Raw genomic sequence first — 15255 nt, 5'->3', positions numbered from 1 at the left:
CAAAACCCAACTGTTTTTGTGGAAAAAATAGCATACTGAACGTCTAACTGATGGTCTGGGTGAAGAACAATTGTGATTAACTGATTGTGGCATTAGAGGCTGTAAAAAATATTATTACCTTAAGCATTGTATTTTGGTCAATTGGTGCCAGGCTTAAATCAACTCTAACCAGTTATTATCCAAAGTGGCTATTTTGGCCGTGGTTGACAAATCTTGGGGGTAACTCAGAAACTGCTAATCAGCCCCTGCCTAGAGCTAGCCAGCTAGGTTCTCTGGCTGAAGAACTGATTTCAAAAGCCTAAATAGCTTGTCCTTGCAGCTCCTTGCCGATTTCCAAATTCTATTTATCCCTGAAGAGCTTTCATCAAAATAAATAGAATTACATTTGCAAAATAGATGTAACACTTCCCTCCAATGAATAATCTTATGCTAGGTTTTGATTACCAATTCATCATTCCAGAACATAAAACACGAGCGTACCTGTTTGGACGGTTTGATCCTAAAAGCCATTATTGAGAATCAATTCATGCTCTTCAGCTTCAAAATCTGTCTCGAGCGCTCCAGTCTCTCCGAATCACCAGACTTGGATTGAAGGGTATTCAAAAAACCAAGAGTCATTTACGAGTATGCATCCTGAGGTGATTCAACTTAATCAAAATGGTGGTTGAGAATTGAGATTGGTTGCTCACCAAAGTAGACTCAACCCGGTCTTCATGTTAGAACTTCCTGATCGAAGTTACTTATCGGATACATATCAATCCACTTAAAATTATTTTAAAGAAAATTTTAAAAATGATAAATTGACAAGTACTAAGACTCAGTTTGGAAAGAGTACAACTACAAATATGTACAATGCAAATACATACAAAATAATATAAAACATAGGGTTTTGCAGTCTACATATTTACATTTATATTTCTTCCAAACTGAGCCTAAGTGTGTCAAGGGTAGAGGAACAAGAATTGACTATGCTACCGTGGACTGTGGAAGAATTTCATACTGAACGAGAAACGAAATTCTGGGAAAGTTACACCGGAAGAGTGTGATTTGCCGTGTTTAGAAAACTGAACCAGAGCCGGAACCTCTGACCCTGGTTGAACATCTGACCCGTGAACCTTTCTGTGCGATCCTCTAGATGGTGATTTGTATCCACTTAGCAATCCTTTCTCCAAAAGGCGAGCAGTATATAAAGTATTTGTTTGGTTCCGTTTACGTTTAATGAGTAAACGTTTATTGACGGTGCCACATAGGCACCCTATCAGCAAATGCCTCATTAACTGCATTTGTGTGTATCGAAATTTGCAAAGCAAATTTTGATTTATGTGTGCCTCTCTTGTTTGAAGTTTCACTTTGGAGCTTTATGAAACGGGTAGGCATTTATTGTCATTTTGTTGATGCGGTGCCTAATGGTGCCTATGTATCATAAACGCTTTCATTATTTGTATTTCTTGATTTTACAATCATACAAGTATAAAATATTTATTGAATAAATGTAAACGGAACCAAACACCCTATCCCACCATGAACTAATTAGTAGTTTGGCCACAGGTGATGAATATACCAAAAACCAATCAATAAAATTGAAATGGATGTCTGCTCTACAATACTTGGAGCCAACGGCCACTTTTGTTCAAATTACAGACTATCATATCTCTTCTGAAAGGATCTCATGGATTTCTTTCGCTGTATGACCGTGGTTATCTCTCAGCCAGTCCGCCCTGCGGATATAGCAAATCAAGGTTTTTTATAGGAACCAGGACCCTGATTAATCATGAACAGTGAACTGGCCGCCCAATCCGCATTGCAGCGTTATTGGTTGTTCAAATGTCAGAGAGAGACTGCCATATTTTCCCTGTTAATATGGCAGACATCAGGCAGACTCAGTCCAACAGCAAGAAAATCCCTTCTGTTATGCTGAAATATCAGAAATAAGGCTGTGTTTGGATCGAAGGAAAAAGTAGGGAAATGAAAGAAAAGGTGGAAAAACCTTTACAAACCTTGTATGAATTTTCTTCCTTTCCCTATCATTTCCTTCAAACCAAACATAGCCTAAGAGGTAGTAGAGTGGGAAAAAGCTCCACATATGGGTACAGAGATGAGAGATGGTGTGGATAGGTCATCTCCTGCATTATGGCTATGCAATGACATGTCCAAAGGGGCACACTATTCCATTTGGACAATTTAGATTTCGACTAGCCACGTGGTCTACCTATTGCTGGCCCCCTCAACCTCAAGTTCCCCCAGGCCCCAACTAACTAAAAGGAAGTGATGATGAGTGGTTTGGCCCTCCAATGACGTGACGACACGTGGCACCTCAAAACAGTCAAACGACATTTCAACACCATGTAAGCAGACCTTAGGAGCGCCTCGAACACCTCGCGCCTGCCTTGATGACCTTAGTAGATCGAACTGCAAATGACTGGTAAGACTTTAGGCCGGTGTAAGAGGCGACTTGCTTTCATCAACCTAGCCCGAGTTCAACTAGTGACCTTCCTGACGTGTCAGGCGACCTCTTCGTTAAGTAGGTTATCATCTCCGACTTCCCTAGGATCACAGTGCCACATCAAAAGAGTCGATTATCACCCCACCCACTTTGGACACGATTGGATAAACACTATCCGTTTACGCGGAGTCCATCTTTGGGCGTGAAACAATCTCCGAACCAAAAGGGCAAGAGATCTCAAATGCGCTTCGTGAGCCTCACAATAGTTAGACCATATAAAGGCATCCCTATTCCCAATGATGAGGTTCCGCACCAGTAATAAATTCATGGGCTCCATTGTAAAAGATACGAACCCCATGTATTTAAATACCAGCATGGAACCTTATCATTGGTTCCAAAACCCGCTGAACAATGAAAACGTTCAGCTAAACCTTGCCCGTGGGGATTGCTTTGACAGGGCGGGGATGGGAATGGAGATTAATAAGAATTCTCAACCAGGGTCAGGGTCAAGGACATATATGCTTTGCACGCGGGCAATTCTAGATTATGATAATGATATTAATAGTGTATCCAAAATTTTCTATAAAATTTCATGCATTTTTTTTGTTTTAATTATTAATTGGATGTAGATTGCCAAAACCAAATTTGATTACATAAACACGTTGTATAAATATGCGATAATTGGATCAAGTTGTGAAATTTCAAGTATCATTGACAGGCCTACCTGCTTGGCTAGACTCTTTTTTTTATAATGTTTTATCTTTTATAAAAAAAAATGTAATATTTAAATAGAGGGAATTGAATGAGGTGAAAAATAATAGTTCAATTTACAATTTAAACCTTACAATTAAATAAGGACTAAATTAAAAAATGAGTATTTTAGTCAAAAGAAAGTTCCACAATCTTAGCCATATTTTTAATAGTATTGTAAATATAGAATTATAGATGTGTTCATTTTCTATATTTATAGTTTTTTCATTTTTATATTTTTATAGTTTATTAATTTTATTTATTAATTATGACATTAAAGGTTAAAAATTTTGACCCAAAAGTTAAACTATTTATCTTTGCCAAATAATAAAATAATTTCATTTTGGTTAGTTAGAAATTATGTATTCCACTTTCATCATCAATAAATATAATTCTCATTTATTGCACTTATTTTTTTTTAATTTGATTAATGAAAATATCATAAATGTTTCTAATTTTTTCTATATTTTTGTAATTTTTTATATTTATTTATATTTTAAAGATTTTATTACCTAACTATGACTTCATAGATTGATCGATTTGATTTGGATGATTGAATTGCTTAGCCACCACTTGGATAAAGAATGATTTTGTTTTTTAGTCAATTTTAAAATATATAAGTTCATATTGTTAAAAATATTGACATATATCTAGTTAGTAGCATATATTAGTAAAAAAATAACTTAAATATAGGATTTAATAAGAGATGGACTAAATACACAAATATGGGCATTTTCAAACTTTCACTTTGCACGTGTCAATTCTAGATGATGATGATGATGATGATTGTAATAATATATAAAAAAATTCTATAAATATGTATTTTAATTTTTTGTTTATATATATATATATTGTTTTTATTATTAATAAAATGCAAATTGTAAAATCCAAAATCTGAATCTGATTATATAAACACTGCATCCAAATATGTGATAATCGAACCGAGTTGTAAAGTTTAAAGTATCATTGAGAAGCCTACCTGTTTGGCTAGATTCTTCTTTTGTAATGTTTTATCTTTTAGGTGTTTGTTTTTGTTCATTTATCAAGAAATGTAAGATTTAAATATAAGGAATTGAATGAAGTGAAAAATAGTAGCTCAATTTATAATTTAAACCTCACAATTAAATAGGGACTAAACTCAAAAAATGAGTATTTTAGTCAAAAGAAAGTTCCACGGTATTCATATTTTTAATAGTAGTGTGAATATAGAATTATACATGTGTTCATTTTTTTTTCTATAATTTTCTTTTTGTATTTTCATGTGTAAAAATAATTTTGATATGTCACACTTACTTCTTGTTTAATATGATAATTACATGATATTATACATATGCCTGAATTTTTTTTGGAAAATTTATGTATTTTTATATTTTACTAATTTTTATTATTTATTAATGACAATAAATGTTAACACGTTTAACCCAAAAGTTGAACCATTGGTCTTTGTCAAATTGTAAAATAATTTCATTTTCTATTAATTCTAAATTATGTATTTCATTTTCATTATCAATATTTCATTGTTAATTACACTTTTTTAAATTTGATTTATAAAAATATCATAAGTGTGACTAATTTTTTCTACATTTTTGTAATTTTCTATATTTATTTTTATTTTAAATATTTTATTATCTAACTATGACTTCATAGGTTGATTAGTTGGATTCGGATGGTTGAATTGCTTAGCCACCACTTGAATAAAGAGTGGTTTTTATTTTTGAGTTAATTTTAAAATATATGGGTTTATATTACTAAAAATATTGGCATAGATCTAATTTTCAAGGCTTTTAAAATTGGACCAGACAAGGAACTGTTCTAGGGGTTGGTTTTTGGATCGAATGGACAACCCATTCCAACAAAAAAAAAAGGCCAAAAACCATTGTTCAGGTCGACAATTCAACTGCCTGGGTCAGCGGTTCGCTGGTCAAATCAATGGTTTATTTTTCTAAAAAAGTGATTTTTGGGTGAAATGGAGGTGACTGGTTCCCGATTTGTTTTGGTTTGACCATCCGGTTCGGTCTGGTATTGAAAATAGCATGGTTTTCGAAATGCCATTGACTCGGATGGTTGGACCATTTGGCCTGAGAACTGTCCAGGAAATTGGCTCCGTTTTACCTCAAACCTGCTCCCTGGCCAAAAACCGTTGAATCAATCAATAACCCGTTGACTTGGGCGGTCAAACCGTTGACCTATTCAATAGTTTTTGGCCATTTTTTATTTTTAATTTTTGTTGTCAGAATGGACTGTTCGTTTGAACCTAACAGTCCCGTTTCTAGATCATTTTTTAAAACCATGCTAATTAGTGGTATTTATTAGTGAAAATAACTTAATATAGGATTTAATAAGAAAAAATGGGAGTTAATACCTAAGTATAAGACTTAATGAGAGGGGATTAAATGATGTGGGAACTGGGAAGTAATAATTGAAGTCATATTTTCAACCCTTACTATTAGAAATGGACTAAATACACAATTATAGGTATTTTAGTAGCCAATAAATCTGATTTAAAACTGTAACAAAATGATTTTTATAGCCTTTCTCAAACAAAAAAGTAAGGAATAATTTTAGTCATAAACAATACACTATATTCACGCTTTTAGATATAATATAGATATGGTATTATTTATATTTTAATTTTTTTTATTTTAATTTTGGGGATTTGAATCCAACAGCAGTTCTCACTTGTGAGGTCTTAGTTCTCCTGGATTTGAAAATATTAAATAGACCAGTCCATTTTTTTGGTGTAATGATGGGTTAAGGAACTTTGCTGACTTCTCAGGTTTTAGTTCTTCCGGACGGGCCCATCTTTAGTTTTGGCGAGTAATTTACTTGATTGATTTTAACGGGTTATCTTTTCTAATAGAGGTTTATCCATTGTTATTATTTAATTCAATCATTTTTAAATTATTAATTAATTTTTTAATCATTTAATTCATTTTTTTCTTAGAGTGATTTGATTGGCTTTAAAATAATTTGTTATTATTTAATTCATTTTTTAATCAACAAAAAATAAGTAAATATATGGTGAGATGTAGATTTATTTAGTTTGATAAATGAGACGATCTTCCTTTACCCGCACCAGCAAATATCCAAACCACATTAATTTTAAGGCAGTGTTTGGTTTGAAAGAAAAATAGGGTAATTTATACAAAATTTGTACTGGTTTCTCTACCTTTCCTTTTCCTTTCATCTTCTTTCAAAGCAAACACAACCTCAAAAGAAAATGAGTTAAAGTCCCATCTCTGAAAGCAGTAAATGAGCATTTCTCCATGATCAAATATTTGCAGTAAAATTGAACAAATCCTTATCACATTTTAATTAATCAACTCCTTAGCACGTGGCAAGTTTTAGAACCCAAAAAGATGTTATCCCTTTGTGAGCTATGACCACCCCAAACGCAAATTGCGTATGAAGAACACCAGATTTTTGTTGGCCTTGAGCAGAGTCAACAAATAAAGTGCCGACTGCTGAGAACAGATAATGAGACACAAAGTGAAACCAAAGTGGTTCAGTTCAGAATAAAAATCATGGGCCCAATTTTCTGAAGCATTAAGGCAACCAAGTATGGAGAAGTGCTGCATTGTTGGGTATAAGTGATGCATGCCAACCGTAGTGGGATTAAGTGGTGGAGCTGTTCGATTAGAGAGGCCTTTGGATAAGATTTTGGCAGAACCCTTTTGTTGTTCTAGAGGTAGAAGAAGAAAAGCAAAAGCAAAAGCAGTGTGCATTTTCAAACAAAATTTTCAAAGGTTGCTTTTGAAAGGGGAAAACATATCTCTTCTTACAGATTAGCCAAGTCCATACTCTCTTGTTCTCTTCACTCACATACACCATTTGTACTGCACTTATCCAAAGCTATAAAGGTCTTTGAATCTTCTTTGAATCTTCTTTATCCATCTGTCTCTTTCTCTCATTCTTGTTCATTTGGAAAATGAGATAGTGGGACTAAAATATTCCTTTGTCTTCTATTATTTAATTTTATTTTGATCAGCTCCAAACTTTCAATCCAAATGACCTCCATTAAACTTGGAAATTGGAATTAAACCCATCAAATGGGCATAATCCAAATCATCTTTGAAGTAGGGGTGGATTCGAGCTGAGCCAAGCCAAATATACGAGGCTCGAGCTCAAGTTCGAGCTCGGTTCGAGAAAAAATATTTTTTAAAATAAAAAATTATATAAAAATATTCTTATTTGATATTTAAAAAATTAAGAATTATAATATTTTTCTGATATATATATATATTCAAACTGGTTCGCGAACCTCACGAAGCAAACTCTAGTAGGCTTGAGCTTGGCTCGTTACCCCCCCCTACTCTAAAGCTTTAACCAAAGCCTTACTAGTATCGATTTGGCATTTTCTTAACTGGTTTAGGGCACATGATATGTATGTGTGTAAGTAAACATAAGATAAGAAATAAGTATTAACCTTTTACGCGATATATATGATACTTTGATTTAAATTTTATGACCTGCAAATTCACGGCAAATATTTGCTTTGTATTTTTAGCAGATGTTCGTTGTTAATGTACATTTATTTTTCAAAAACTGTAATAATTATTATATCAGCACAAATATATTGATTTTACTAATCTTGCAATTGTTTTCGTATTAAAAAACAAAACCAACCATGTTACCTCCTTAATCTTGGGCTTTGCCTATTAGTTGGAGGTAATAAAGCTAAAGAATTCAACTTTGTTGATGATCCACAAATAAAATTTAGGAGAAGATTGAATACCTGGAAGAAGCAATACAGTTCCAAAGGAGACAAATTCTTGCTTATCAAGTCCATGTTTGTCACTCCTCATCTTTTTCTTTCTTTCTTTCCTCAGAATTGTGTTGGGAATTGAAATTATAGACATTTTGACATGGTTTTTGATGAAAAGCATTTAGGTAAAGTCGACAGACTGAATTGCCATTCTCTACGGTTTTATTTTCTAAAATAAACAACTGAAAATTGGGTAGTAAATCTTTGTTTGCAAGGGAACTTAGATCTCTTACCCACAAACTCTTCCTACATTCCTATCCATATATCCAGGACACTACATGCATGCATATGCATCAAAAATATCTCTTTTGTCATTTATGAGGCGATAGAGAAAAGGGAGTACACCATTAGATGGGTTTCAAACATTTGCAGGTAAAAACTACAAAACTAACCTATAAAATGGTGGATACGCCAGAATTAATTTGAATTTCAAAAACAATTCATAGATTGCTGGAAGTTGCCTTTAAACTTATAACTGAAACATGTCCATGTGCATGGTTTTCAAAACCGGATCGGCCCGGAAAAACTGGGAACCGGTCATTTTTCCCTAAAACCGTTGATTTTAGTTAGCAAATGGCTGAATAGGTCGGTTAATCATTCAAATGGTTTTGACTGTTTTTCAAATTTTTAATTTTTTTTATATTTTTGTCTATACGGGCCGATCGTTTGGGTCGAATGGTCAGATTGTTCGAACCGGTAACCGGACCCCTGATCGATTCGGTTTTAAAAACCATGGATTTTGGGAACTGAGTTGAGGGAACTAATTGATTGTGGCTGTGAATTTAAATAGCTGCTTGTTTGTTTGTTTTTTTTAATTAAAAAAAACCACAAAATTCTGAGAGGATTAAGAAACAATGTGAAGTAAAGGGGGTAGCCCATCCCCCAAAACAACCCTAGTGCAGGTGGGATTTGATCCCATGTAGGGTGTCAATGGACCGGATTTGGGTTGGACCTGTTCAAATCAAATTCAATTTGAACAGGTTCGACTGTCCAATAAGACATTAAATTTGACCAGCTCAGATACTTAATGGTCCAAAGTATTTATTGGATGATTGGACCTGATCCATCTATAACGAATTTTGATGTAGGCGCATTCGGCTGGCCTAGACGGGGCTGACGCATGTCAACTAGAGGGTGCTAGCGTAAACTCGCTATGAGGACGCTCAAGGTTACCCTATGTGGACTAGGCAGGCCCAACCATAGGGCACCGCATGGTTCTGGTAGAGGATCTTTCCAAGCCCTCGTACGGCTTGCATCCGGACCATTTGAGCCCAACTACTCCCTGGCAGCTCCAACCCACAAGGTAAGGGATTTGAAACCTTTGTGATCTCTAGTGCTCTCTCTTCTAAGGACTTAGCGCTACCTGAGACCTCATATGGACCTCTCAGCTCCAGACTCATTACTTACCTGGTGCACATACTAACTTGACTATTGGAGTCCTCGCCTTTGGTTCTCACCTGAGGCCTTTGACGCCTTCTCCCTTGCAGATTCACTACCGCGGGAACCACATCTCGTCCCTCTTTGGATGCCCTTCTTAGTACTAGCCCTCGACTTCTACAGTATCTGAAGGAGCAATCCGTCTTGACCTCGGCTTGTCTCCTCCGAATCCTCAAAGCCTTCGACCTTCCTTTGAAGATTGGGAGTGAATTTACTTTGTTGCCCTCGACCAAACTGAGCATCAACAAATTTATATTGGACTAAGGCAGATTAAACCAATATCTGGTCCATTAACAGAAGATAAAGAGTATGGGTGTCAACGGATCAAGTTTGAATTTGACCCAATCTAAATTAAAACCAATTTGAGCAGATTGGATGGCCCAAATATTGAATTGGACTGGTCCAGAATGGTCCGAAGCATTCTCATTAGATTGGATTGAACTGGACCTGGCCCATCTGTAATGAATTATATTGAAGCATGTTGGGTTGGACCAATATCAGGTCCATTGACAACTCTAATCCCAAGTCTCTACTGCAACTAGCTGGAGACCTTAACAACTGGCCAATTGCCACCTTATAAGTAACTGATGGATAAATACTACTTGATTTGCTATTGGTATAAATACTACTTGATTGGTTATTGGTTAAAAGCTTTTCCATTATCATGTCTTTTCGGTATCATAATGGAACCCTATTTTTATATCAAATATAAAGATATGGGTTTGGATTACCAAAGCTTCAACCTTGACCGAACCCAACCCAGATATTGTTGAAGCTACCATTCTTTATCTGCGCCATGTGCTATGAATTCACATCTGCATCCCCACAAATGCTCCACAGCACATCCCAACCGTATATTGAGAACATCTCCCAATGACAATTATGAGAGATGCTTCCAATGCACGCTGTGATATGCAAGTTGGGCACGCTCTGTGAGGGGCAGATGTGGGCTCAAGTGCTACAACACAATGCCATACATTTACAGCTTGGATTTTGGAATTACACAACATGTAAACATCCAATATGTTTCAGTTGTTTTGGAGGTGAAATATTCCTATTGGCTGAATTTTGACTCTGTAATTCATGAACTTTTTTGTGGCTATGTTTGGTCCTTAACTTTCTGTTTCTCTCTAATTTTCTAGCAAGTCAAACATAACGACAAGAGGGGGGTGTATTGTTCAACCCACCCTAGAAATCTTAGTTCCACGGTACAGTTGGGGTAGGTGCCAACTTGGAATTGATGCCAATTCACAGGTGAGTATGAGTGTTATAGGTGGAGGTATTTATAATTTTGAATTATTGTAGGTCTGTAGTTGAATTCAGAATTCTGAGGTGGAGTATGGTCAATTTATCCAAAAAAAAAAGTCACAAGAGAGATTGAGACTCACGGGTGAGTTTGTTTCTAAGGAGAGTACAAATGCAAATATGTAGAATGCAAACCCTTGTATATGATATTTCTAAATCTTGTATTTGTACTGTCCAAGGAAGCAAATTATACTTCTTAAAAAAATTGCTTGGCTTGGGCTATGGTCAGCAAAACCCATTTGCAAAACAGAACCCTTTTAAATCTTTTGAACAGGCCCACAAATCATGTTATCAAAGACCAGAGGCAACACATATAGAATACTACTAAGTATGTTTATAAGTCTAGGAGGGGCTAGGGGTGTCAATTGGACCAGCTTTGGTCCACTATGAGTCCATTATAGACAGATCAGTCCAATCCAATCCAATGAATACTTTGGACCATTTTAGAGTGGTCCAATTCAATGTCTGGACCGTTCAATTTATTCAAATTAGTTTTGATTTAGATTGGTTCCAATCCAAATGTGGTCCATTTTCACTTGTATTTTTATCTTTTATCAATGGACTAGATATCGATTCAACCTGGCCCAATCCAATATAAATCTATAACAAATGGCCGGGTCCAATCCAATCCAATAAATACTTTGGACCATTAAGTTTGAATTGGTTCAATTCAATGTCTTATTAGTCCATTCAATCCATCTAAATTGATTTTAATTTGGACATGATCCAACCAAAAACCGGTCCATTGACACCCTTAAGAGGAGCGGCATTTGGTAAAACGAAAACGACTAAAAAACCCTTTATTTTTCATTATGGTGGAGTTTCAGAACATCGCACTGCAAGAAGCATGATAATTGATTTAATTGGTGGATCTCTCTCTCTCTCTCTCGTGCAACTTGGCATGGGTCAATCCACAGCCCAACTCATTGAACCCAATTTGGGCCTAATCGGGTTGGGTTTTCAGAAATTAGGTTGGAACAACTTGGCATGGGCCAACCCGAAACCCAACTGGTTCAACCCAATTTTGGGTCTAATTGGTTGGAGTTTTCAGAAATCAGGGATGGTAGTATATACTCTTGAAAAGTAGATGCCAGTACATTTATAACTCTCTTGGCAAGAGTAAGATTAGCATTTCATAAAGAAAAAAGAGACCCTTTGAGAAGTTATTGATGTTTCCTTTGGTGAATAAGTTTTTAAGAGGTTATGGGGTTGAAAATTGGGCGCATATCACTATTCTATTGAATATTTTATTATTATTCATTAAAAAATAAAGTAATAAGTCATTCAGTTCATCAATTTTAGCCTCATTCAGTACTGAAATCTTTATGTATATGATTATTTTATCTACTGAAACACAAAAACAGTAAAGTTATTCTGCTTAACCAAGATCAACCGTCCATGTACCCTGTCCATATGAACCATTTATAAGTGGTCTGACAACACTCTTTGGGCATCAAAGGAAAAATGAGAGACAGACAATTTACTGGGTGACAATGTCCAACCCCAATATGAAGCCCTACTGGAATGGATGGAGGGCATAGTCCATCTGCATGTTCACTTCAGCCCATATTTGAACTCTATATCTAGAAGAAAACAGGTGTACAAGAAATCCCAAAGTCAACCAAACAACCTTTAAATCCACCAGTTCTAGTTCTATATTATAAAGGGCTATCCAAAACAGTGTTTAATACATCAGATGGTTAAAAGATCATCCCCTGAAATTTCAATTCAATCCCCCCATTCTTTTTCACAACCTCCTGATCAATGGAATCTGGAGTTAGAAGCTTTATAAAAGGTCTACCATCAATTACCCAAAAAGAACAAGAAAAAAGAAAAGAAAAAGGAGATTCATCCCTCTCTCCTTTCTGCTTAAACTACAGCAACAAGATCATTAGCTCATTACAAACCCATGATACACTACCAGTCTAGAGTAAACCCTCTTTCTGTCTTCTTTTGGGAATTCTCTCTCCTCCTTCTTCTCTCTCTCTCTCTCATCTTTCTCAAACCCCAATGAACTCCCTTCCCCAATGACTACTCCCCATCTCTCAATTCATGAGATCTCAGTCCGAAGTGTGTGAAAAACACTAAAAATCCCCGCGTGCGGCCTCCCTCCCTCCTTGGGAACCCATCTCTCCCCTCTTCTCACGCCTTTTCAAGAAGACCCTCCAACCAGACAAAATAAGCCTAGCTTTTGTTTTGAAATCCTCATTTCTATAAGCTTTTTAGACCGACATTCTCTCTTATTCCTGCCGAAAGTTCCTTAATAATCCAAACATCCCTCCTTTCCCTCTTGCCCTCATTTCAGGGTGACCAACCCCACCTCAGCCTACTCCTTTGGTCCCACCACTTGAATCTCTAATTCTCTACCCATATGAACCGTTTGATAAACTCTTGTGGCCCCTCTCAACATTCTTTGCTTGGTGGGGCCAAATGACTGATGTGGGTCAGGGCCCACCAATTCTGATAAAGTAGCTATATTGGTTACACTACCCCCATGACCATGAATCATGAATCAGCTCAACACTACCCTCTCACTCCTCACTCGCACAAACGCACAGTCACAGTCTCAGAGTAATATATGTAAACATGTCGCGGTCAAACAATCTTGTCCTTTGACGACACCGCTACCCGCAGCTCGAGAGCGGTTTTACGCAATCGGACCGCCAGCAAGCCATCAAATCCTCGAGATCATGCGCTGATCCACCCCGTCAAATCAACAAAATTCAAATGCCCATCTGATTTCCATTAATGACAACCATGCCCACAACTACAGGGCTGTAAATTCAGAAGCTTGAAGGGTGGTTTGGGGAGATGAGCAGGAGTATAATCTCACTCCTGCTCCCGAAAAGGTTCGGACGGAACGGATGGGGCATGTAAAATGAAAGCGATACGGTGTCGGTCGCATCGAAAATGACAGGAATATCTTTAATCCTTGATTTTCTTTAACCCCCTTTTTTTATAATTTTTCGAATTTTCATTAATTTAATGGTTTTTTTGAGTTTTTTATATATAGAGATTGGTAGTAAATTCAGGGTTCATTTAAAGGGCGGAGACTCTGATCGACAGACAAAAGTCGGTACCGAGTTATCCGCAACCCCATCTCCTGAATCTCTTTGTTCGTCGTTTTCGCTCGAGCACAAAGAACAGAAGATGGGCAACAGTGAGAAGTACGCAACGTTACCCTTCTTTATTGGTCAAGAACTGTTCGAAGCGTCCGAAACGTTTCGGTTTGTGAAGGAATGCCCGTCGTTCTATTATGGATCTGCTGTTTTCGGGACCCAGCTTTCTTTCTCTTCCCTCTCCGTCGCAAAACTTGATGACCCAGTAAAGAATGAGGCCGTTTCGGGGGAGGTTTCGTTGGGGATGGAGAACGATAATGAATTTCCTGTTCTTGAAGGAATTGCAGCTGTTGTTGGGCCACGGGTTCTGTTCGGGAACAGAATTGGTGGTGACGGTAGTAATGGAAGGTCGGGGTTGGTGTCGGTTTCGGCTCCGCAGCGTATCGGCACCGAAGCGTCGAATGCAGTGGCGGAGAAACGTGGTAGTGTTTCGGTGCAGAGGAGTTTTAGGGGGGTCCGGAAGAGGCCGTGGGGGAGGTGGTCGGCGGAGATTCGGGACCGTATAGGGCGGTGTAGGCACTGGCTCGGCACGTTCGATACGGCGGAGGAGGCGGCGCGGGCTTACGATGCGGCCGCCAGGCGACTGAGAGGGTCCAAAGCGCGGACTAATTTCGAAATTCCCTCGCCCTTGCCTGAAACTTCTGCGTCGTCGTCGTTCTCGTCGTCATCGTCGTTGGAGAAGAAGAAGCCAAAGCCACAAAGCGGAAGGACGTGTTGCGTCGTTACATCTGTGGCTCATCTCTTCAGTTCTGCAGCTGAAGAGCGGAAACCCACCAAGGTAGAGCTTGATTTGAAGCTTGGTCTGAAGTTCTCAAACAGCACTGTCACTGCAGCTTCTGCTCTGGGTTTCCCTAGATGACCTTCCTCCCTCCCCCTCATTTTCTCCCTTTTTTGGTAGTCTTAGGCTCTTAGCCTTCTGATCCCTCTCACTCTCTCTCACTCTCTCTCTCTCTCTCTCTCTCTCTAATGGGTTGCATGTAGTATGTTTGAAAAAGGAAAAAACCTGCAACCACTCTTTTTGCTTTGCATGGATGTTCTATTTTTTGTAGGAATTGCACCCATGAGATGATTGGAGAGAAAATAGAAAATGGTCTCAGAGTTGAAAGTCCATCTTTCATGTGCAGTACATACTCGTTTAAGAAAAGGTTCACTGTCTTGGGGTTTTAAGTTGTATTTCAGAAATAGGTTTTCTCATTTTCTGCATTTCTACGCCTTGATTTGTTGTTTTTCACTCCATCACGAACTTGTTTTCTTCTTCATAGCAGTAGTGCCAACTCTACGTAATGGTGCTTCGCCATTGCCATATATCTTGGCCAATGGTTTCATTAGGATTTGGGTTGCCTGGATGCATCTCTCTCTCATTCTGCAACTTCTTGAAGTGCATGGATAATTAAAATGAAAGTACGAATAAATAAATGAATAATGATAACAGGGGA

The 15255-nt window shown here is 37.2% G+C and overlaps 1 protein-coding gene across 1 annotated transcript; it reads left to right on the top strand.

Moving 5' to 3' along the window:
- Positions 1-13779: 13779 nt before the first annotated feature.
- Positions 13780-14785, top strand: LOC148843147 (ethylene-responsive transcription factor ERF084-like). The gene has a single exon (XM_088956538.1). The coding sequence runs from the start codon at positions 13851-13853 to the stop codon at positions 14676-14678; it is 828 nt and encodes a 275-aa protein (XP_088812664.1). The 5' UTR covers positions 13780-13850; the 3' UTR covers positions 14679-14785.
- The last annotated feature ends 470 nt before the right edge of the window (positions 14786-15255 follow it).

The sequence above is a fragment of the Nelumbo lutea genome, chromosome 8 (assembly GCF_056320005.1).
Source record: "Nelumbo lutea isolate HS-2025 chromosome 8, American lotus-T2T, whole genome shotgun sequence".
NCBI classification, from domain to species: domain Eukaryota; kingdom Viridiplantae; phylum Streptophyta; class Magnoliopsida; order Proteales; family Nelumbonaceae; genus Nelumbo; species Nelumbo lutea.
The sequence above is the reverse complement of the archived record's forward strand: the minus strand, read 5'-3'. Positions and strand labels throughout refer to the sequence as shown.

Excerpts from the sequence above, each read along its gene's own strand:
- LOC148843147 (XM_088956538.1), top strand. The coding sequence starts at position 13,851 with ATGGGCAACAGTGAGAAGTACGCAACGTTACCCTTCTTTATTGGTCAA.